This window comes from Scomber scombrus, chromosome 3 (genome assembly GCF_963691925.1).
Source record: "Scomber scombrus chromosome 3, fScoSco1.1, whole genome shotgun sequence".
Taxonomy (NCBI): domain Eukaryota; kingdom Metazoa; phylum Chordata; class Actinopteri; order Scombriformes; family Scombridae; genus Scomber; species Scomber scombrus.
This window is the reverse complement of record NC_084972.1, coordinates 13,935,922-13,959,633: the sequence shown is the minus strand read 5'-3', so window position 1 is coordinate 13,959,633 and position 23,712 is coordinate 13,935,922. Positions and strand designations below refer to the sequence as shown.

The following is a 23,712-nucleotide window of genomic DNA, read 5'->3' as shown; positions in this document are numbered from 1 at the left end:
TCTTCCATAACGGCCCATCCACCGCGGCAGGTGATTGGTCAGGACTAGAATAACCTGTAATCTGATTGGCTGGCAGAAATCTCCCTCCAGTGACAAATCAAGTGGTTTCTGGTGCTGTAGGACCCCCTGGTGGAAAGACCAGCAAACACCTAATACAGTACTTGTTCTCTGAATTTGTTGATGGTTCTCAGAAACACTAAAAAACAAGAACAGTCTGAGGCTGTTTCCCATAATAAGAACATCTCTAAAAATGAAATATCTTTTTTTCATTATTTTAGCACTTCCAGACTATAGAGCCCCGAAATTGACCAAATGTAGTCAATTTATCAGGCTCGTCATGAATATTACTGACTACACGAAAAAATAATATATGCATCTACTTAGATGGGAAATGTGAAAAGGACTAGGGCAAATGTTAGTATTAGGGAAAATAAAAAAACAAATAAATGATTAAATGTGTGCTAAGGTCAAAACTAAGGAGCTAAACAAATAAATAGAGCTAGAGACTGATAAAAGTCAAACAACTTTAATTTAACTTGATTTTTAACCAACTCATTGGAGGTTAAAGGAAAAATATAAATGTTTATATTTATTTAAATACTTCATTTCAATTACTTAGAATCAGAAAAAGGTTTATTGTCGAGTAGGTTTGCTTATACAAGGTATTTGCTTTGGTGTTGTGGTGCATAACAGTCAAAATACACAAAACTAAGTAATCCTGAATAATATTTAAAAAAGAAAGACATCAACAATGAAATATATATGAAATATATTCTAACAAATTGTTCACAAAAGAACACATTTACTATTGTATTAAATCCTATCGAGGCAAATTTGTGATATCGGGATAGCCTACATTAATAAATATGGACTTGAATATATTTGACTTGAGCACCACTTTCTAATAATACACAATTCTTAAAGGTGTAACATCGGGCTTAATTAATGGTTAATAAACCATTTACTAATGCTTTAGAGAAACTTTAAGATTACATTAATTAAACCACATTTTGGGTTGCCAGATTGTGAAAATACCCACTAGTTTAGCCGTAACGCTATTTATAAGTATTGTAGTATATAAATATGTTCACATCTCACACTTTCTAATAAGTCATTAGTAAAGGGTTTAGTTCCCCAAGGTAAGCATCAATAAGTTGCTGATGAATTGATTTTGGTCGATTGTCAGGAGCCCCCTTAGTGGCAACGCAAGTGCTGTTTTTGGTAAAGACTTAATGAATTGTAATTTATTTAACCATTAATACTTAAAAACATAACCGTATATCCAACTTTTCTTTTACATCTTTAAATTGCCAAAATACAATAACCTTGGTCATTTCTTTTTTAATGGCATTCTTTGGAAAAACATGTCATTAGAACAGCAATTAAAGGCAAGGCAACTGATTATGAATAACATTGATCACATAATATCTCAGCTCACTGAATTCTCTTACAGTAGATGTTAGCTGATTACTCAATGCAACCAATATATAATCTTTGATAGAGCGCAGGAAATGTGAATTCTCAAATTCTGCAGCAACTTCAGACAATTGAGACCAGAGTAAATGTTTTAATAAGGCAAACTGTGGTCATACCACACCAATTGCCGTTTCTGGATAATTAAAGCTAAGAGGTGACAGGAAATTACAAGAAAGAGAGATTTAGGTAATGGTGTGAAACAGTGATGACATGGTCATGTCTTAAACCCCTAGACAACCGGGACACTCCTTAACAATTATTTACTTAATGTATCTAGTTTGACAAATATCATTAAGATGAATATATTGATTATTTCTGCTAAAAGATTTAACAAGTCTTCCTCTTATGAAAATAGACTTTCAGACAACACTGTTAAAACGAGAAATCCTGCAATGTTAATTTTTACCATCTGATGTCACTCTGATATGACGAGAAAACACAAGAAATCAGGGAATACACAAAAACTGCTGAGTCAGATCTCTTATTGAATACAACAGTTTAATTGTGGTACTGATTCGTAACAAAAAATACCCCACCCCCCTACTTTTCTCTGCCGCTCAGTTGTAAGCGCTGGTCAGACTCCAGTACAGAGCTGTACATATACTGAGAGACAAGAAGTAAATAAGCACTGTACAAAGAGAAAACCTCTTCTGCAATCCCAAAAATCTGAATGCAGCAAGAAAGAGAATGTGTTGATGGAAAGTTGTGGTTGTGCTGTGACATTCAGCCCAGGTTTACTTCCTTTCCTCTTTTGCCCAGAGCTCAAACCGAGACCTCCAAGTCTTTTCCGATCTAGATATCCTTGATAACATCCTCCAGCTCCTCTTTGGAGTACATGTGGAAGGTCTTCCCGGGCTCTACTGTTGCCAGCTATAGAGAAGACACAGAATAAAGAAGACTTCATGAATTTAAAGTCTGGCAGGCGTGCAAACTTAACATATTTCATTTCAATAAAAGAATGGACATCTTTACTGATACAGTATGTAGTGCACTGAGAAAATAGTGGGTAAGAGTATAGAAAATAGAAGTATTCAGTAAAAGATAAGAAATGAGGAACGAACCTCAATGTTGGTGGCATTGAGCTTTTCCTCCATCACCTGCTTCAGAATGGTGAGGGATGACTTGATGGCATCTTTTAATGTCATGGACTGCAAGTTACATCATGAGAGAGGGGAAAACAGAAAAAATGCAGCTTGGTGACTTTCAAATGTATACTACAAATTCTGATTTCATTAAATCTTTGAAAAACAATCATTTATTGACTCAAAGGCAAGATAGCAGCTTATATAAACATGATACTATCTGATAAGCTCATTTTCCTGCTGAATATGAAGATGCAGTGCTGGACTGGGTACCTTGTGGTAGACCTCTTGCAGAGAGCTCTGTGCTCCCTCGGACGCTGAGCCGATGGCGCGAGCATCACACTGCACAAAGGTTCCTGATGGGTCCATGTGGTACCTGGATTAACCAAAACACAGGAGGGAAGTCTCTGTGTAATTAAAAAGGTATGCATGCTGCAGTTTAAAATATAAAGTTTGTAATGTGCCCAAATTACTACGTACAGCTGAGGTCCTTTTTCATCAACTCCACCAAACAGAAGTGCAACACCGAATGGTCGACTCTATTTAGATGACAGCACAGAGGAACAGAACAGTGACAGAAGAAAACAGGTTATGATAGTTTATTTGAACACTACCTATGCCTTTGAAAAAAAACAAAAAAACCTTCACATGAGGTCAACAGAATGAGTATTTCAGCATGGAAATCAGCAGGGTGACTGACCATGGCACCGGGGTCTGCATCCTCCTCTCCAAACTGCAGTGCAAGGTTGGACACAGCCTGAGTCACGCTCTCCACTGTCATGGTCTCATTGTAAGTGAACCAGTGGTTCTGAAGAGGAACAGACAGTTAGCTGCAGATAAACCACAAGGTCAGCAAACGACTTGTATTACAGTGTGCTCTCAGAATACAAACCTGTGTTTCCACTCTGGCTTTGTCAATTAGAGTCTTGGCATCAGCTATCAAGCCACTCATTGCACAACCTTTGAAGTGAAGAGGAAAAAAAATAAAGAAACCATACAGTAGTCTACACCAGCTAATGTAGGTGTAATCATAAGCCTGATCAAACCTGCAATCACTTACAAGGAATTTCACAAAACAGCCCACAGGTCTTTACAAAATCTGTTTACAACAACTACAACTCAGAAGTATGCTCAGGGTTTCAGCTGGAGCAAATGAGACATTACTAAAATAGATTTTAAAGATACACTACTCCATGGCACCATAGCATTCTCCTCCTGTTAGCACAACACCAAAATAATCAGAGGGACATTGTTGGCAGAAATCAAGGAGGTTCACTTTAGGATCCCTTGATCATCTAGATATGACAACAGCTAAAACATCACAAGCTGCAACTCAATACTCACTCACTTTTACTCTGGGAAATATTCATTGCATTGTTAGTACTATTTTACTAATGTGTGCAAATGTTGATGCATGACGTAATTTCATTACATGACTGATTAATTGCCTGATTAACAACTACAGAAGCCAAATAATGACTTTTAAAAGTTAACAAATAACATCCACTAAAGCAGTCAAATTACCAATGTGAGTGTCGATCTCCACAATCTTCTCGATGCTGTTGGGCTCCATCAGGGGAGAAGTGATCCTCTTCTCCACAGCCAGACACACCCCCTCTGATGTCTGGATACCAATGGCTGTGGAGCCCAACTGTAAGAGCACAGCCAGAGAAAACATGAGCTTCAAAGTGGACATTTGTATATGACATATTGTATATGACTACTACAGGATAAGGACTACTATCTTAATCAGCTGAAGTAATACTCACTTTGATAGCCTCTATGGCATATTCAACCTGGAACAATCTTCCTTCAGGAGAGAATGTGTTCACACCTCTGTAAGGCAGATGTGGATCAATGAATTATTGATTCAGTGTTGTAAAAAATGAATAGTGCGGCGTTATATTGTGTTGACACTCTGTTTTAGAGTGCACATTTGAACAAAACACGCACTTAATGTGCAACATTTTACTGTCTATCTTGGCCAGAGAAGTGTTGAAGAACACATTTAAATCTCAATTCCTGGTTAAATAAAGGTTCAATTAAAAAAACGGACAAAATTGAAAGTGAAAGCAAAATAACTCTAGTTAGCTGCTAGCTAACTACCTGCAACGCACAGCAACAACGTTACGAGGACTGGATTAAAAACTACCTCTAGACTTCATTAACTGTAAAATATGAAACACTGGCTGCACAAACAACTAAAACTACAGATTAACATCACCGTGCAGTCGTTAGTGTGTTGGTGTGCACTGAGCTCAATAAATGACAAAGCACTTTGTGTTTCTGCCACCTACCTGTCATACTCCGATCGTGTCAAGAACATCTTTAAACGTTTAACTCAGGACCTGCAAAACACAAAATGGATTTACGTGAGGTTTCTGAGCAGTACAGAATTATTTAAAGTGGTTTCAAAAAGTAAGGACAAGTCTTTGCTTGAAGTTCCACGGCTGGTTAGCTAACTAAAGTTAGCTGCGGTGCCGAGCAGCGTGCTAGCTAACGGAGGAGCCGAGCGCTAACACAGCCGCAAAAAAACAATTTTTACGAGTCTGATATCAATACTCCAGCGTTACAACTACTTTTAAACGGTATAAATAAACGATTGTGTGATATTCGTCTAAAACATTGTCCTAGGAAGACTCGTTTACCTCCAATCACAAACCCTTGAATGAGTTCGCTTGTTTCAGGGGAAGCGTCTGGTGTGTTACATCCAAAGGTTCCGGTCGTCTAAAGCGTCGGAATGAAACGTTCCGTCTGTATAGCGATAATCATAGACATATGTCTATGGTGATAATCCTGAGCGGCCTCAGAGAGTCAACTTTTATATATATATTAAAAGGTTGATAGTGCAATTTAATTTAAGATTTTAATTTTTATGTTCCCAGTTCATATCTTTGTGAACAAAATCTTAATTGCTCACAAAAAATGTTTGTTAATGTAAATAATATGAGAACATCATAGGTATGAGAACATGTAGCCTATTAACAGTTTAACGTATTTAAAATATAATAAAATAAAACATATTTGAAGCTCTTAATGAAACATGGCCAACAGTCTTTACTGAGAATCAGAAACAGAATTGAGTTTTATTATGTTTCTTAACAGTACACACAGGCTATTTTATAAAATCAGGCTACATTCTTTGTATCTACATTCATAACATTAATTTATATTCTTTGTATTATTACACTTGCACATTACATATATTGCTTATACTGTAAACATTTGCACGTTCCCAGTTAATATCTTGCACATTATTTTTAAACTGTACAGCTCTCTTCACATGTCCTATCTTTTGATTGTCATGCACCACAACACCGAGGCAAATTTATTTGGCAATAAATCCGATTCTGATACTTCAGTACCTGTATCGAAACTGAATGAGAACAATTTTTATTAGCTGTGTCGTGCATGCAGTCCCATATGGTCTAGCGGTTAGGATTCCTGGTTTTCACCCAGGCGGCCCGGGTTCGACTCCCGGTATGGGAACGAGCTTTTGACGTTATACAAATATATATGTTCACCGCTTAAGTCTGTCTTCCTTCTATATAAATACTTGTAGGTACAGCCAAACAACTCATACTACTGCTGCCGACACATATTGATAATATGACCAAATTCATTCAGCTCAGAGATGCCCACCCATAGATCCACTGATAAAAGATAAGTCTCAGCAATACACAGTGACTTTACATCTATCAGGAAATCTGCCACCGAGGGGCGTGATTGAGCTGAATAAGGAGAGATCTCTGCTCAGAGTGGAAACCTGATGAGTCTGGTCTCCTTTGCTGAATGAAGAGGTCAATATTGCTTTATATATTTACTTTAACAAGGCCTATGTGTGGAGAGATGACATGAGTTGAGGATTCATGTATCAAATGATCTGCTTGTTGCTGGAGATAAAATTATTAAAAGAATTCCCCTGACCCAAAGTTTCAGTTTTTTTAGTTTGCAAATACCTTCTGCACTGGTCCATCTTCATTAAATGATACGGAGAGCTGAACTAATGATGCAGTGGTTAAAGAAGTATAAGTCAGTCAAACTCATTTTTTTGTTAATAAATGTAAATAGGTCTCAGTTGTGCCTTGCCTACATTATATGGATTATTGTTATGGAGCCTATTATTGTGTATCAACAGCATTTTAATATAGTAGTATAGTTATTATTGGGTAATTTAATGAATGCACAGGCGATCATACAGATTTTGAATGAAACATTTGATCTGAAAATAGGTGTCATATTTAAAGGAACAGAGTGCAATGTTTGTCTTATGAAAATCATTTTTTCTTTAAACTCTCATAAACCATAGACTTTCACCTATTTCATTTTAAACAACGTTGTTGAGTTAATAAAAAAAAGAAAAGAAATGTGTTTGATGGATTAGACGAATCCCTACAATGCGACAATTTAATTGATTAAAAAAGAAAAGCAAGAAATATGCCAATATTTTTTATCCTCTATGCTCACAAATCTCCGGCTGAGGATAAACAAGTGAAGTTATGGGTTTTGAGCATGGAGAGAGGAGGAGTCGGGTTTCATTTCCCGGGTGGGATCACTTCTGTTTTGGTTCTGTGTAGAAGTCCTAACGTGGCGCTGCGTCTGCATCTCCCCAGACTGAAATCGGACAAAACCGACTCCTGCTGCTGCTGCGGGGAGTAAACAAGCCTGATTTTCTCTCTCACAGGGCCGTCCAGCCAGGTGTACATCTCTGACAAGTTTTTTGGTGTCATTAAAGCTGTCAACATGAAGCATTCGAGGGAGGACATCATTTTTCAGGCTTTCCTCTTGATCCACAGTAAGTAGGCTGGATTTTGGCTGGTGCTGCATTGTTTTACATTTGTTGCAAGTTTGAGTGTGCGACATGTAGGTCCTATGCCTAAGTGGCATTAGAAGCTTGGCATAAAAAAGTAGAAATTTTGCTCCTGCAAACAAGTAAAACAATCCGCTAAAATGTTTCAGTACATTAGATTAATAAATGTGTTTTAAATTTTAAATCATTCTTAATTACTACAAGTATTGTTTTAATTTTTTGTCTTTTTTTAATTGATTAGCCTAAGATCAATATTTTAAGAAAAATATAAAAATGATTTCAAATGTTTGAAAATGTGTCTGATTTGAATATCTCATGTCATATCATATCATCATATATCCCTGGAGGCTTACCCTAAGCTTAACCACTGACCCAAAAAATGGCTTTTTCCCAAATGGGGGACATGCCTTTTGTTCCCAACTGGATAAGCCGTCCCCAATTAACTGGTCCAAAGTCTGAAAGTAGCCGATGGCAGACCACACACAGATATTCTTGTTAGCATTTACTTAATTGTGGAGAGCCTAACCCAAACCCTGATCTAACCTCAATTCACACCCTACCCTAAATCTTAATCAGGACCTCAGAAATGACTTTTTCCTCATTAGGACCAGTCTTTGGTCCCCATGAGGACTACTGGTCCAGACAAAGTCAATGTTTATACCAGAAAAGGTACACACACACACGCACGCACGTGCACACACACACATTCCTGTCTGATGAGTTTCACTGAGTCAGTGTCCAACACATCAGAACAGTGTCCAGTCATTCACTCAACCACAGATAATGAATATTATTCAAAGAGCAGACATTCCTCTATTGTTTCTAATTAAGCCTTTTCTTTCTTAGTATAGCTACAGTAAAATGTGTTGATACCTTGAGATATAAAATAAAAACTTTTGATTACTATAATTGATTAACCTGCCTGACATCACATGTAGTTTACCTTGAATTTACAAAGCCTTCCCTCTAACTGTATGTATATGTCTTTGAAAAAAATGAGCACAGCATGCAGTGACTGTGCCTGTTTAAGTGATTATCCCATTAACCTTTGCCACTGTTTCTATTTCAGTCCCTGTGGCCTGCTTCTTCACTGCAGGTGTGTTACTTTTGTGTGTGTGTGTGTGTGTGTGTGTGTGTGTGTGTGTGTGTGTGTGTGTGTGTGTGTGTGTGTGTGTGTGTGTGTGTGTGTGTGCGTGTGTGTGTGTGATTCATTTCTATGTATTCTACTTCAAGGATTTTATAACTGCAGATTGGTCCTATGTGTAAACTTTGCTCCCTCTCCATCCATCAGTATCATGCCAGTCTGACAGCAGCAGCAGTGTGGTGGTGGCAGGGTATAATGTGAGCGCCCCTGCTGGATCCAGGGTGGTGCTCCAGTGTGTGAGCGGCCGCATGGTGTGGACCAGGGATGGGGTGAGGGACAGACAGAGGGTGCTCCACTGGGATCTGTACCGGGAACATCCAGACTATGCCATGGAGAGGGTGATAGACATGTTCTCTGCGGGGGACCAGAGGATCTACAATTCCTACAACCGTGGCAGGGTCGGCCTCAGCACAGATGCCTTCAAGGATGGAAACTTCTCCCTGGTCATCAAAGGTCACACTCACTGCTTTTCTCTGAATTAGTTGCTTAGTGTGACTGACATTATTTTGTTTGTCTGCTCTGATTTTATGTGATTTTCATCTTAATGGTCTGGATAATCTGTTGGTTTGAACATTATTCTGTGTTGGTGCATTCAAGAGCTTGTGGGGAAACTCCAGCATCCAACACTTGAGAGTTGACTCAACATTTTTAACCAAATGTAGAGCTTCACCAACACCAGAGTGCACCAACAATTATAATTCATAAAACAGTCTCTACTGCCAACTGCATTCATGTGCCTGTAATGGAACTGTATCCACATTCCCTCACAGGAAATCAATCTAAAAATCGTTCGCAGTCATGTGACGTATACATGATTCATTGACCATCTAAACTGTACAAGCTGAAATGTTTTTTAACTATTTCCCCCAATATAATTATTATGTTTCCATTTTTCCCATCTGTTTATGTGATGATAGATGTGACCATGAATGACAGAGGTCTGTACTCTTGTAACCTCCACCATCTCTACTGCCACCTGTACGAGACAGTCAGAGTACAACTCAACATTACAAAATCGCGTATGTATCACACTGTACCATCTATCAAAATGTGAGCTGAAGCACATAGCAGTTGTGGCTTATCGTTTTGCTCTTTTACTATAAAGGCCGTAAAGAGCAGCGCTTCTGGGATGGACAAAAGGCGGTGTTCGTGGTGCTGCTAGGAAGCACTGTGGTGCTGCCATGCATCAACAGACGGAATGTGTGGACAGACTGGAGCAATGAGGAGGAGGATCAGCAGGTGTGTGTAATTCATAAGATTTTATCTGTTTACTTTTAATTTAGAGTCATTGCATGATGTTGACTGAAAAATGTTTCTCTTTCCCTGCCTTGGTGGCATCCAGGTGGTCCACTGGGACCGCCAGTCCCCAGGAATCCGCCATGACCGTGCTGACCGGTTGGTGGACCTGTATGCCTCAGGGGAGCAGCGCAGCTACGGACCCCTCTTCCTCCAGAGGAAGATGAACATCAGCAATCAAGCCTTTGCAGAGGGAGACTTCTCACTTACCATATCTGATCTGCAGGTGTGTATGTCTGTGGGTGTGCAAGAGGAGAATAACCGAACAGACGAACAGAATAGAACAGAAAAATGTATTTTCTATGTACTCTGAATGCAAGAATTTACAGTGTTTGTGTAGTGTGTATACAGACAGTGACTGCAAAATACATTGGATTTTCATTTGTAATGTAGCTCTCGTTAAGTCAAACTTAACTGCTCTGTTGGGGGAATGAGATTGGCAGCTGCATTAAGTTCAGCAATACACATAAATAAAAAAACTAATGAAAATAGCAGAACCACAACAAAACAATACATGATCTGGCCCTTTGTAGTATTTATGATAATAAGAAGCAGACCAAAATTGATACTCACATATGGGAGGAGTCTCATGGGTCCCAGTATTTTTGCTAGAGCTCATAAATCAGAACATTTAGACTAAATACATACAGGCTCAGGGGAGCGCTGTTTCATTGACCACATTGTAGAGCAAGGCCAGCTTTCCGGCTGCAGACAACACTGAGCTGACTGTCCGACCAATTTTGTTCTTTTTTTAAAGTTTGAACATGGTTTAATGGTTTAAAAGTAGCTAATTTTTTTAAACAATAGAGGGCAATAGTTTTGCAGCTTTTCATCTGCAAAAAATAAATAAAATTCATGCATGTGCGTTTTTGGGCTCGCCTCCTTCATGGGGACAAAAAAACAAGTCCCTTTAATGTAAATCATTAGTTTTAGGGTCAAGATTTGGTTTAAGGTCAAGGTAAATTTAGGGTTAGATTGAGGTTAGGATTAGGCAAGTAGTAGTTGTGGTTAGGTTGGTTTGAGTCTCCAGGAAATGAATGTCAGTCAATTCCTCTGCAGTGATTGAAACTCAACTCTGTGTGTGTGTTTACAGTCCACAGATCAGGGGTTGTATTCCTGCCACCTCCATCATCATTACTGTGGTCTACATGAGAGAAGAGAGTTCCAGGTCACGGTAGAGCCACCAGTGATTCAGACCACCCTGCCAGCTAAAGCATTGCCCAGTGAAGACAAAGGTACACACACAGACACACACACACGTATACAAACACATTATTCTCTCTGGTAAAGTTACAGATCATTGTGAGTGCCTTAGCAGAGAAGATGTTTTATGACTTAGTGTATTTGAATTATCATGTGGACAATTAAGAAGAGAAACAAACACACATCTGCTCTTCCCTTCACCTCTCCCCTCTGTACCTCCATCGTTTTGTCCTCATCAATCCTCACCGTGTCTTTTCGCTGCCTCAGACTCTCCAAAGAGCAGAGCAGCAGCAGTAGAAGAGATGGGAGGATCGGGGGAAAGAAACCCCTTCCTTCTGAACTTTTCTGTTTGTTTCATGAGATTTTTCTTGCACCGTCAGCTTGTCTGATGCCAAACCACAGATGTGAAACCACTGACACACACACACACACACACACAGACACACACACTACCCTGCCCTGTAAATCTCACGCTCATTGCATTTCACCTTCCTCTAAACCAACATCTTCACTATATCATCATTATGAACCCACTCAATACACATTTGTTTTTATGTCCTGTTTTCTTTGTGTGTGTTTAGGGAAGATCTGGTTCTTTCTCAATAGTTTATTTCTCAGCACTCTGACTTGCCTTAAAAGCTCTGTCTCTGAGTGCACATTAGAAAGAGAGGAAAAGAGAAAAAAAAGAGGGGAAGGGAGGTACAGACAGCAGAGCAGATTGGCAGGTTGGCATGCCAGCTGCCTACCTCAGATTCTTGAAGGATTTTTCTAGTGCATGTGTCTGTTTCCAGTCGTGAAGTTAAGTCGATAATAGCAGATGTATCAATGTGTTAAAATCATTGAGAGAGGTTTAGGGATGAGAAATGCCTGTGGCTGGGTCCATTTTTTGTGTGTGCTTGTGTGTGAGTGCCAAGACCGACCTCACTTCTGTGGAATCTCTCGAATACAGTGTTTGGCCCCGAGTCCAGCTCTGCCCTCGCAATTAATCCTTCCTAAGCTGTAATATTACAGTAGGATTGCACCATGGGAATTGTGTTGGTTAGAAACAAGATGCATAACTGATCATCTTCTCAAACACAGTGTGGGGGATGTTAATACTGTTTCCTCCCCTGTGCTTTCAGCAGTAGCCTGTTGCAATGTTATATCTTCTTATCTGCTCTTGTTTCACTCTCTCTGACTGTCTGCTGCCTGTTGACTTTGGCTTTCTCCTGACATTCTGGAGGAGTTACAGGACTTTTTTCATCCTTCCTTCACCCCCACCTTTGTCTTCCATCTGTCCTGCCCTCACTCTGTTTTTCCTCCTTTGAGGATCCCATATGCTCAGGTTTGTTTATTTTCATCACGTTCCTTGCACTCGTTTCGCTCACTTTCTTTTGCTTTTCCCTTACAACGAGAGAGATAAACGTCTTTTTGGTAGTTTATGGAGAAGAATAGGACGTGTGCTTCATATGTCCGGCAGCTGGAAACACAGAGGGAGAGACAGACTGAGAGATAACCATAAAGAGACAAACAGGGATGATGAGGTTTTTGGGATAGAGAGAGAAAGAAGGATGGGGGCGAGCCTGTTGATGAAACAGGGAATAAGAGATGTAGGTCAATCCTCCCTCCCTCCCTCCCATCAGAAATATTTCTCAGTGCAGTTTGGGCAGGGAGGGGAAGGGGCAGCCAGTCTAAACACAAACACATATGTTCCCATCAGGGCACCAGTCAGGAGAAAATGGGTTCAAACTAAATAAAAGTTTCGACAGATTTGTAATGGTGATGGAAATGTTTTGATTAACGCAGCAAACAAGCAGCTGTGTATGTGCTGAGAGTTTTTTTATGTTTGTTGGGGCTTTTTTAATGTCATTCAGCGAAGCAGGCCTCTGGAGAAACATCTCGCCGTCCCTCTTCCTCTCCCTCAGCTCCGCTCCCCTGTTCCACCCCGACTCTGTCCTCCCTTCACTCCTTCCTTTCTTGGCTTCTCTGTGTTTTGCTGCCAGGAAAAGTAAATCATAGCATGACTATCTGGATCTCATTTTGGCTCAAATATGTTGAGTCTGAGGTCCACAGCTGCTTTCTTGCCTTGCTCTTTTTTTTAATGAAGTAAAATGAAACCAGGCCGTCACCTCCTCCTCCACTTCTTAACACTCAGTAGAACCACACATCTCCCCTAATGCTGACAGGCTAATTGTTTTCCCTGGAAATGTGCTTAGCATTTTTTACAGCCAGGAAATGTCATCACATGTAAAAAAGCTATATAAAACAATTTGCAAGGTGCGAGAGCTTACATGGCATCGCACACATACAGTACTTAACACACATATGCAGCTACATGCACACACTGAAATGTTTTTCAAGAAGCTTGGAGAGAAATCTTTGCCATTGAGAGCACATGTTAGTCTTCTAGCGTTACATGTAGTCTGCCACCACAAACATATATTAAACAAAAGCCACTGAATGCTCTGGGAACAGACCAAATGAATTTAGGCGTAACTCAAAGTAGCCCTGCACTCAAAAATGTGTTTTTCTAATTGTTACCTCACATGGAAGTTTGAGCTTCACTGTGCAGAGTTTGACACTAGAAGACTGTTTTCACATTCATCCGCAGTAAGTGGAAAGTTTTTCTGCGCTCACAGAAAATCTGACTTTTTTCTTATGAGCATGATTTGTGACATCACAACTAGTCTGGAGTCAATCATAGTCCAGTGTTCAATTTACACAAGTGTGATGTGGAAACTGGAAGCCTCCGGTGCACAAACACTGAGAATATACTTTACAGGGAAGTAGGAAATGTCTTGTGTCCAGAAATGACAAATATTTGCACATTATTTGATTTGAATTAACTGTTTATGACAGAGAAGGAGTCAATTTTAAGGTTGTTAATGAGATAACAATTTTGTGGAAAAACCAAATCAGACACACATTATTCTTCTAGTAGAGTATTTTATATCCACATAAATAATACATATCTGGAGGAGGGTTTAAAAGTTTTTTTGTGTGCTCAGTGTCCACAACATTGATATATTACAAAAAGAGGTGAAAGTTAGAAATTGACAGTGGGTTTTGATTTCATATTATATTGTCCTTTCCTCTTCTTTCCTGCACTGAAAGAGTATTTAACTTCTTTAAAATATTTACCACACAAATTTGTCATTAATCAAATATTACTTATTTATCAAAGAAATAAATCATGTAGTAGAAGTAAAGTACTATCTAACAATCAATCACACAAATGTATAAAAGTATTTGCATTTCAAAACAAATATATTGTCTTCACTACTTATTATATCAGTGTTAAAAGGATGGATACAATGCCATCCATACAGCTGTGTTTCTAGTGTGGCTTAAAGTGTCTTTATGATTGAATATGAGAATGAAAAGAGTAAGCACCAATCCAAAAATACATTTAAGTGAGACAACGAATTTAATGAATATAACGGTCCAACAATGCCCCAGATTTAGTAAGCTTTGGATGAAGTTTGGTTGTAATGCAGCTTCATATAACATCAAAGCTGCTGAGCCACAGAAAGCCTCCAAAAGAGAACAAAGAACTCTAGATTATAAATGAAACTCACACACACGGGAATTGACCTTTTATTTCAAAAATACAAAGTGAAAACTATCATTACTATATTACTCATGGGGTATGTACTGTCTGTCAGATGTAAGATCTGGGCTTGGTTATTACATTTATAAACATTGATGACAAGCAAGTCTGTTTATGAGAGAAAGGATGAAGAATAAAGGAAAGCTAAATGCTGACTGTTATGATCTGTGCTCTACTCAGACACCACTAAGGCTGAGTCACCGCGAATCATCAACGTCATTGTGCCAGACCAGAGACACCACTTTCTCCTGCCTCTGGGCTACGTCCTCACCTCCTTCCTCCTCCTGGCATTCATCATCCTCATCCTCATCCTCATCACACGCAGACGTAGAACAAAAGGTCTGAACTGCATCACATCAGTCTAATTATAGGTAAATTACACTGAATTAACATTTCTGAATCTCATCTTCTATTTCTTTTGTTTTAGAGTTTTATCCACAGTCGTCTATGAGGTGAGCGCTGGAAACACACGAATACACACATGACTACTCCTTACCCGTAAACACACACTCACATGCATTATCTTGGCTGTTATAGGTCCAGCAGAAGTCAAAGCAGCTCAGATGAGTTTGAGATGGATGTTGCAGAGATGAAGGTGTGCACTCGTGAGCCCGAAGAGAGAGGATTCGGTGAGTTAGATGAATAAGTAGACTGTGAATAAATGGTGGCACATGACTCGACTGCATGTATGTTCTGACTGTTTCCTGTGATTTTAGACTACAAGAACAACTTGCTGAAAGAGAAGGTCCACATGAACACTCCTAAAGTCATTGATCTTGACAAAGGTAACAAACATTCATGCTAAGTCATCTATGATGGATTTATTTCATTTTTTCTCGCCCTCACGCTCAACTTGTCTTTGCTTTTTGCAGAGATGCAGAAGTTTTCTAAGTGAGAAAATGACAAAGAAAAAGTAAAACTGGAGTCACTGGCTGGTCCAGAGGCTGCCCTCCAAGAAAAAAACACCTCTACAAATTGCCCTGTCAGGGCAGGAGATACGCTACGGAAAGAGAGAGTCAATGTTTGCCAAAATGCTTTGTTTGCGAAATGCAGTAAAACTTATACAAAAAGGCTCATATAGAGACACCACGTTTTCAAAATACCAGTGTTAGAAACAAAGACTGATTTCATGTTTGCCGTTGTATGATGAAACCTGGGACCATTGTGCACGGCACCACAGCACCACCCAGAGTGGAGTCTTAACCAAGCCTGTTCCCTGTTAAATGACGGAGAAATGTGTACATGCTGTATGTTGAATGAAGTTGACTCATTTGTGATTGAGTGAAGATGAATGATCACTTATCACAGCTTTAGTCATTATTCCTCAAGTTAAAAAAAAACAAAAAAACAACACATACTGATGTTTTGCTTTTCACTTTGTTTACTCACATATTTCATCTTGGCTTAACTGACTGGACTGAAGCACCACTGAAGCACTACAGTCAGTGTGTGCTGCTTCCTGTAGGCTTTGATTAACTGTATGCTAACTGACAGATGAAGCTGTTTATTCTGATGCTCAGACTGCATTTTTGATTTGTGGAATTTCTTTTTTGTTTGGTTATTACATGTATTAAAAGTCCATTTTTGATGCAGATTGTTAATCGAAATGTTGTTATTCCACATTATTGTTAAGATGAGATACCTGTGCTGACATTGAATGTGTGTATCATACAGTAAATGTAATTCACTGTTTATTACTGTAATAATATTGGATCTCAGTGGTCTCCAGGCTTCGCATATTTTGGAACTGTTGGTCCAATTTTTAATTCACATGTCATTTAATCTATTTCATAGATGTTTTCACAGCTGTCATTTTGACTTACCATTGCAGAAAACACCAGTGGAGCTAATATTAACAATGGTTTCATTCCAGCAAGTACAGCAATGCAGTTCATAAATCAGAAATATTATTAAAGCTGCGAGAAGCGTTGGGCGGGACCTCGCCCCCTTGCGCACGTCGGGCCACGGCGAAGCGGAAAGGTTTCCGTCAGGTGCATTCAGACCCAGGCATTTATTGGACACTGCAATAAGTAGATACACGTTACACACATGATCTCTCTCTCTGTCTGTGTAGACATTTAGACTGAGCAACTGAAATGAACTTTGATGAGTCAAACAGGAGAGGAACTTATTTCCAGTAAAACCTGTAGATATGTTTGTAGTTCATGCTCATGTAATTCGTGTTTGATCTAGACTTTGACAGCAATGTCAGTGAAATAGTTGACAGACTGCACAGATATCTAAAATCATAATAATACAGTCAATAAACTTGAACTAGAATCAAAAAACTTCCTTATCAGGTATCATGACAAGTTTTCTCCACTGGGTGGCACACTAAGACCACAAATGAACCTGGCTCAGCCAACTGCATACACACTGCATGTGGGGCCGCAGATCAAAAAGTATAAAACATAGCCAGACCAAATTACACACATCTATAGATGAGATTTGTGGCTACATTTCGACGTTTGAATGAAGTCTATAGCTGAAAGTATGCAGGAATAATATATATATTTTGAAAAAGCCTGAAAAATCGTCCAAAATCATACATTTAAAGGCAAACTGTGCACTTCCTGTTGGATTTAGGTCAGTGGTGTCAGCGTGTGATTTGTAGGTCTTGATAAGACAAACAATTGAGTTTTGGTTTGATCTTTCTACGACATTCCTATCAGGCGTAGTGGCCGTTTTACTGTTTCTAGGTGACGCTAGAGAGTTCGACGTTGTTTGTTTTTCCATTTTAATGGCAAAATGTTGGGCAAATGTGGTATCAGATGAAAGAATTCATGATTTTAAACCTACGTGGCAGGTTTCATGATTCTGTGAACATCGTAAAGTCCTCAAAGCGGTGTTCGAAAAATGAAAATCGGTGCACGCCACGCAGCGTGGTCAACTTCCTGTTTGGTAAAAAAATTCCACAAAATTAATTTCAACATGATCCGATGAGAGCTGTGACATATAGAAATTCAAGCCGATCCGAGAGGATTTGTGGTCACATGACCCGACGTGTGGGGGCGCTATAGAGCCCCCTTACCACGCTTGGGTCCAATCACATTAAATAAAATAAATTTTCACCAGCTGTGACGTGTGTGCACAATTTCATGAGTTTTCATGTATGTTCAGGCCACCAAAAATGCGCTTGAAGTGGCGGCATAAGAACGTGAAGGAGCACTGTTACCAGTTGTAACGCCCAGAAGACCTGGAGAAAGGAGGCAAGGTGGAAAATGAAAAAAGCCTGTGGAAAGAGATTACAGGATATATAAAATGGAAGACAACAAGAACGAAGAAATAAAATATGGTATGGTCTTTTGTAACTGAGGCTGGCAGGAACCCAGTGGAATTTAATGATTGCTACAATGTTTTATCTCTCCTAAATTGGATTTTTTACTAATTTGGAAAACACATCATGCTGATTACCACCTTTCAAAGTTTTCTGTTTTCTGACTTTGCAAATGTTTTTGTAACCTTACATGCCAGATGGTTGGTTACACAGAACCATCTAAAAAGTCGCCCATGGAAACTGTTTGAAAAGGTGCAGGCACTTAAAAATACTTGGCAGGTGAATTAACCATCTGTTTATCTCTGTGTTACCTTGAGGGGCAGCTGCATGCGTGACACTGATTTGATTGAACCACTGGTAGTTCGGACATAATTGTGTAACTTGAAGCCTGACAGGATGGATTTTCACGTGAGCTTATGTTGTGATCTCGCAAATCCAGCTGCCTCATACAATATGTAAGGAATGTACAAGCTAAATTTAACTATTTAAAAAATTAAGATGCATCTGTCAATATTTTTAACAAGCACCAATATCATTAAACATTTCTTCTTTAAAGATTTGTGACCAATATTGGTCCGCTGTGGGCCTTTTATACTTGTCAGTGCTCTCTCGTGGACAAATTAGGTGATGGCACTATTTTTTTAAATGACCTAAAACATATCTTTGTCATTTCCTTACAGTTTCTTTTGCTACTTATCAGCCGACATATGTGCAGAGACAGATGTACATTATGTGAAATTATCTAATATCTGCTGATACTACCACTGAAGGTAATTTAGCTCATCTTGTTTTAGCATAGTTTAGCTTAGCTTACCTCAGTGCTATACATTTTGTAATATTAGAGTACCGAAATGGGTCTACCAGTAGACTACGACTCCATGTCAATTTGTGGTACCTTTTAGTTTAGTCATACCTGAGGTGTTATGGGTCTGAACTGGTTATAGCAGTAGAGATTGAGCTCTCTGCGATCAGGGTCGCAGCTGAAGTGCAGGGCCTCATTCCCATAGACAGCGAAGCCAAGGACGCCCAGAAAGAACATCTGCACCGAGCCGAACAAGGTGTGGAACGGGCCTATCACCGTAGGAGGCCTGAGCTGCCACACACACACACACACACACACACACACACACACACACACACACACACACACACACACACACACACACACACACACACACACACACACACACACACACACACACACACACACACACACACACTGAACAATTAAACATTGCAACACACATGCACATCAATGTGTGCATGGAAACATGCACAGACACTCATATGTACACACACAGACACACATGATGAGTACAAAAAAGCAAAGAAATGCGACATATTAATGTGCATAGACACACAGGTAACACACACACACACACATACAGAGAGAGAGAGAGAGAGAGTCAGAGACAAAAAGAAAACACCTTTTGTCAGCCAGATAAATGCCCTGAGTGTTGTGTCTTTTAACTTCAATGTCGCACGTGGAAGGTAGGACATTTGATTGTCTGTCGAAGAAATGCTTGCACAGGCACAAATTATTTCTACAGGTACAAAACTTTTTTACAGACGCACAAATTATTTCTACAGGTACACAATCTTTATGGCCCTAGTTTGATCCCATAGGAAAAGCAGCTGAGTGTTTGACCAATATTTATTAAAAACTAATTAATAATTAATAACTCCTTATGTTCCCCCTTATTGTGTAGAGTTGGACGATCATATAGTCTGATAGTAAATTATGTTTCTCCTTGCCATGCCTTGCCTTGATTAGGTATTCATGGATGATTTGTTGTGCATACATTTTATACTGAGACTAATTATGAAGAGATGCTGTGGAGAGTTTGAATATGATTATTATGTGAGGGTTAAACATTTTTTTTAAAAGACAGTATTTTGCAGGGAATCTGTAAGAAGACATGATTACACACACTAGAAAACTTGAGTTCATTAAGTGATAACTAAAAAGATGCTTTTCAAAAATGATATTTCTCATTACTGATTTTTCCTGTGCAACTCTTAAAACTAAAATCTGATCTTGAAAATCCTCTAAATGATTCATCATAGCCCAATAAACCATGAAGGAGAGTTGTGTTCACAATCAGCATTCTTATTTCAATCTCACAGGTGTTTCATGAACTCTGAAACAAGCTATCGATCCCAAATTAATAAACTATCATCAGTTAAAACATACACAAGAAAAACAGCCCTCTTGGTTGAATCATGATCAAAAAAAAAAAACACAAAAAATACTGACTTCTTACAACTCCCACTTCTCAGTTATGTATCAGAACGTTCCTGAATTTTTATGTGGCTTTTTGAAGCAAAAGAACTTCCAAGTTGATCAAGTTTCAACTTATGTAATGCCATTCTTTTACATGGCCATGTCAACAACACAGAAAGTACTGGGGGTTTTTCCCATTTGTGCTCATTGAAGCAGCAGAATCATAACCTGTAGATCGCAAACTTCACGCAGGGACAAAAGTTTTTAAAACCAGATTAAAAAACAACTTCATGAATCACATCGTGCTGTATGATTTAAGTATGAGCCGGCTTTGTCTTATCTTTACCAGACTAACAAACTGTTTGGCTTTATGTTTCTTTTAATTCAGATTTTAGTCACGAAAAAAAGTTCCGCCTAGCTGTCCTCTGAGCGACAGCTGCTCAGAAGCGGCCTGGCTGCTCTGCGCTTCAGTCAATATGTCCGTGGGGATTTTAACATAGACTTGTTGACTTGCTTTAGGATATCACAAAACTGCACACCTAGTTCTCTTATTTTTTGTTTTTTTTTTCAACAAAAACAAAAAACAAAAAACAAAAAAAACTGCTGCAAGCAGCTAAAGCAGCTTTTTTCATCCAAATTTCATTATTTTGTTGAGAAGGGGATCTTTGACTCAAAAAAACAAGTTTTGACTTAAAAATTTGAGAATATATGAGAACCGTTTTACTTACAGTTTTAGTTGATAAAGCAGCAGCCCATCCACATTCATTACACGGACCACATGTTAGCCAGGTAGCATGCTTTTGTTAGTTTGGTGGGTGCACACACTGAACTACATTTAACATCCAAGTAAGTTTCCTGTGCTATTTATTCCCATAAAGTTTCCTAGAATCACTCACATGTATTGTTTTGGGTATCTCTTCATTATTTGAGGTTTGGAAATCATGAGTTTGTATCTAATTATGTTGTTTTTTTCTTACCACAGCATTTCCTGGTGCTGGGCAGTGACAAACGACTCGAAGCTTGTTTCAGGCTGTTTTTTATAGTGCCTGAGTAACTTGTAGGGAGCATGCTCAGTCCATCTTACTGAACCATACCAACTGTGGGGTTGAAATGGGTTTCTGGGTTCATTTCTGGATTGAGGCCTTGTGTGAATGCTTTGATGACTGCCTTTGTGTGGTAAATGGGTGTAATATATATATATATATATATATATATATATATATATATATATATATATATATATATATATATATATATATATATATATATATATATATATATATATATATAGATATATATATATATATCTATATATATATATATATATATATATATCTATATATATATAAAGTTACCAGTAGAAAAATGTTATTTTGGGTTGGATATGTAAGATATGTTTTGATTAAAAATATTTTAAGGTCCTATCTATAATTTAACATTATTGATATTTTGATGTATTGTTGACATGATAAGATGCACTTTAAAAATTAAGGCGGGGCTTCAACTTTTAATGTTCTAGGGGGCACTGTAGAGTCATCTTGGCACTGAAAAGGTTGCGGTTATACCAAAAAATAATATTCGTGAGTCTTGACGAGTGTGTCCAATTTGGTGAGTTTTAGAGTTTGTCAGTACATCCTAGGTGGGAAAAGGCATTAGGGGGCACTACTGAGCTGTTGGGGCAAAATGTTGGGCAAATGTGGTATCAGATGAAAGAGCTCATGATTTGAAACCTACGTGGCAGGTTTCATGATTCTGTGAACATCATAAAGTCCTCAAAGCGGTGTTCGAAAAATGAAAATCGGTGCACGCCACGCCGCGTGGACAACTTCCTGTTTGGTAAAAAAATTCCACAAAATTAATTTCCCCATGATCCGATGAGAGCTGTAACATATTTAAATTTCATGCCGATCCGAGAGGATTTGTGGTCACATGACCCGACGTTAGGGGGCGCTAGCGAGTCCCCTTACCACGCTTGCGTCCAATCACGTTGAATTAAATAAATTTTCATCAGCTGTGACGTGTGTGCAGAATTTCATGAGTTTTCATGTATGTTCAAGCCGCCAAAAATGCGATTCATTTGGCAGCATAAGAGCGAAAATAATAATAAAAGAGAAAAATCCTGGCAATAACAATAGGTCCCTCACTGACTTGTCAGTGCTCGGGCCCTAATAATAAGAATCCTGGCAAAAGCAATAGGTCCCTCACTGACTTGTCAGTGCTCGGGCCCTAATAATAAGAATCCTGGCAAAAGCAATAGGTCCCTCACTGACTTGTCAGTGCTCGGGCCCTAATAATAAGAATCTTGGCAAAAGCAATAGGTCCCTCACTGACTTGTCAGTGCTCGGGCCCTAATAATAAGAATCCTGGCAAAAGCAATAGGTCCCTCACTGACTTGTCAGTGCTCGGGCCCTAATAAGAATCTTGGCAAAAGCAATAGGTCCCTCACTGACTTGTCAGTGCTCGGGCCCTAATAATAATAAAAAACGGTACAAATTCAATAGGGTCCTTGCCTCCAGACAAGGGCAGGACTCCCTTCTGGAGTCCTCGCCCTCTTGCCTTTCGGCTCGGTCCCTAATTAGCTGCACCTGTGTTTGACAGGTCAAAATGTTTGCTTTGGAAAATGCTTTGAGTTTCAAAGCACATTTTTTCCACCTGGTAATCCAACAAAGGTTGAACATAAAAATAAGGATTTGCTATCACTAATGCAGAAAACGGACAAGGTTTTGAGCCAGGATGCTAGAATTATAGAAATATTAATTTAAAAGCCTTCTCCACATTGTCAGTAAAATTATTCTGCCAGAGAAATGCTATGTACCTTTGGTAACACTTTCTATAAACATACTCCTATTCTATCATCTTGTGTGTGGCTGAAAGTGACATTGCTCTTTTTTCCTTTGGTGGCATCACCTAGTATGGGGTAACAGGGGCACGAAGAAGTATGTAAGTATGATGTACCTTGAATTTTAAATATACTCAATTACATTTTTACACAGGGAGAATTCGTACATACAAAAGTAAAAGCATATCAATATAACACATATAAATATTCGTAAAGAATAACAATTATCATTACACATTCTAAAGAATTAAAGTCAAGATTCATAATACTTCTTTATTGGTGGTGACTCCAATAAAGGTGTTTTTTTTGTCAACGATCATGATGTATCATCATTTCATAATATAGGTACTGTACTTTTTTAAAAATTATTATTTTTGTTTAAACGTCCAAATGTAGATAAAAAAAAGATATCAAATATACATATTATATACAAATATATATATATACAAAATCTCAGAATCTGTTTTAAAAACTCACAATTTAGTCTTTGTGGAAAGTCAATTCAACCTCATATCATCATACATCAACAAATATCCAAAAGCAATATGGAGGCCGTGGCCTTGGTGTCCTCAGGTATACCTCCTCGGTTGTGGTGTAAATCATGTATGCACTTGGATGCTGATTTAAAAAAAAAAATGTTGTTGAGTCTGCAACTATTGGTAGATCTGATGGGTGTAGAAGTTGTACATCATCCATTAGTGTTAATAAATCACGCTTAAGGACACATTAGGTCATAGTTCATTTATTCATTCCTTTGTGTCACAAACTCCCT

General features: G+C 38.7%; 2 protein-coding genes and 1 non-coding gene across 3 annotated transcripts; 2 read left to right on the top strand and 1 right to left on the bottom strand.

The window, feature by feature from the left end:
• Nucleotides 1–1,955: 1,955 nt before the first annotated feature.
• psma5 (proteasome 20S subunit alpha 5) lies at nucleotides 1,956–5,273 on the bottom strand. The gene is made up of 10 exons (XM_062415421.1): nucleotides 5,207–5,273; nucleotides 4,856–4,906; nucleotides 4,328–4,394; nucleotides 4,083–4,209; nucleotides 3,451–3,518; nucleotides 3,259–3,366; nucleotides 3,039–3,097; nucleotides 2,832–2,934; nucleotides 2,538–2,624; nucleotides 1,956–2,346 (listed from the first exon to the last, which is right to left on the bottom strand). The coding sequence occupies exons 2-10, from the start codon at nucleotides 4,882–4,884 to the stop codon at nucleotides 2,269–2,271; spliced, it is 726 nt and encodes a 241-aa protein (XP_062271405.1). The 5' UTR covers nucleotides 4,885–4,906; nucleotides 5,207–5,273; the 3' UTR covers nucleotides 1,956–2,268.
• A 702-nt stretch (nucleotides 5,274–5,975) lies between these two features.
• Nucleotides 5,976–6,047, top strand: trnae-uuc (transfer RNA glutamic acid (anticodon UUC)). Its single transcript has one exon. It is a non-coding gene; the product is annotated as a tRNA-Glu (tRNA).
• Nucleotides 6,048–7,146: 1,099 nt separating this feature from the next.
• On the top strand, nucleotides 7,147–16,181 carry LOC133977616 (matrix remodeling-associated protein 8-like). The gene is made up of 12 exons (XM_062415822.1): nucleotides 7,147–7,353; nucleotides 8,438–8,464; nucleotides 8,660–8,965; nucleotides 9,430–9,531; nucleotides 9,618–9,751; nucleotides 9,855–10,034; nucleotides 10,902–11,043; nucleotides 14,781–14,939; nucleotides 15,028–15,052; nucleotides 15,138–15,229; nucleotides 15,317–15,385; nucleotides 15,473–16,181. Exons 1-12 carry the CDS (start codon nucleotides 7,302–7,304, stop codon nucleotides 15,493–15,495), a joined length of 1,311 nt encoding a protein of 436 aa, XP_062271806.1. The 5' UTR covers nucleotides 7,147–7,301; the 3' UTR covers nucleotides 15,496–16,181.
• The last annotated feature ends 7,531 nt before the right edge of the window (nucleotides 16,182–23,712 follow it).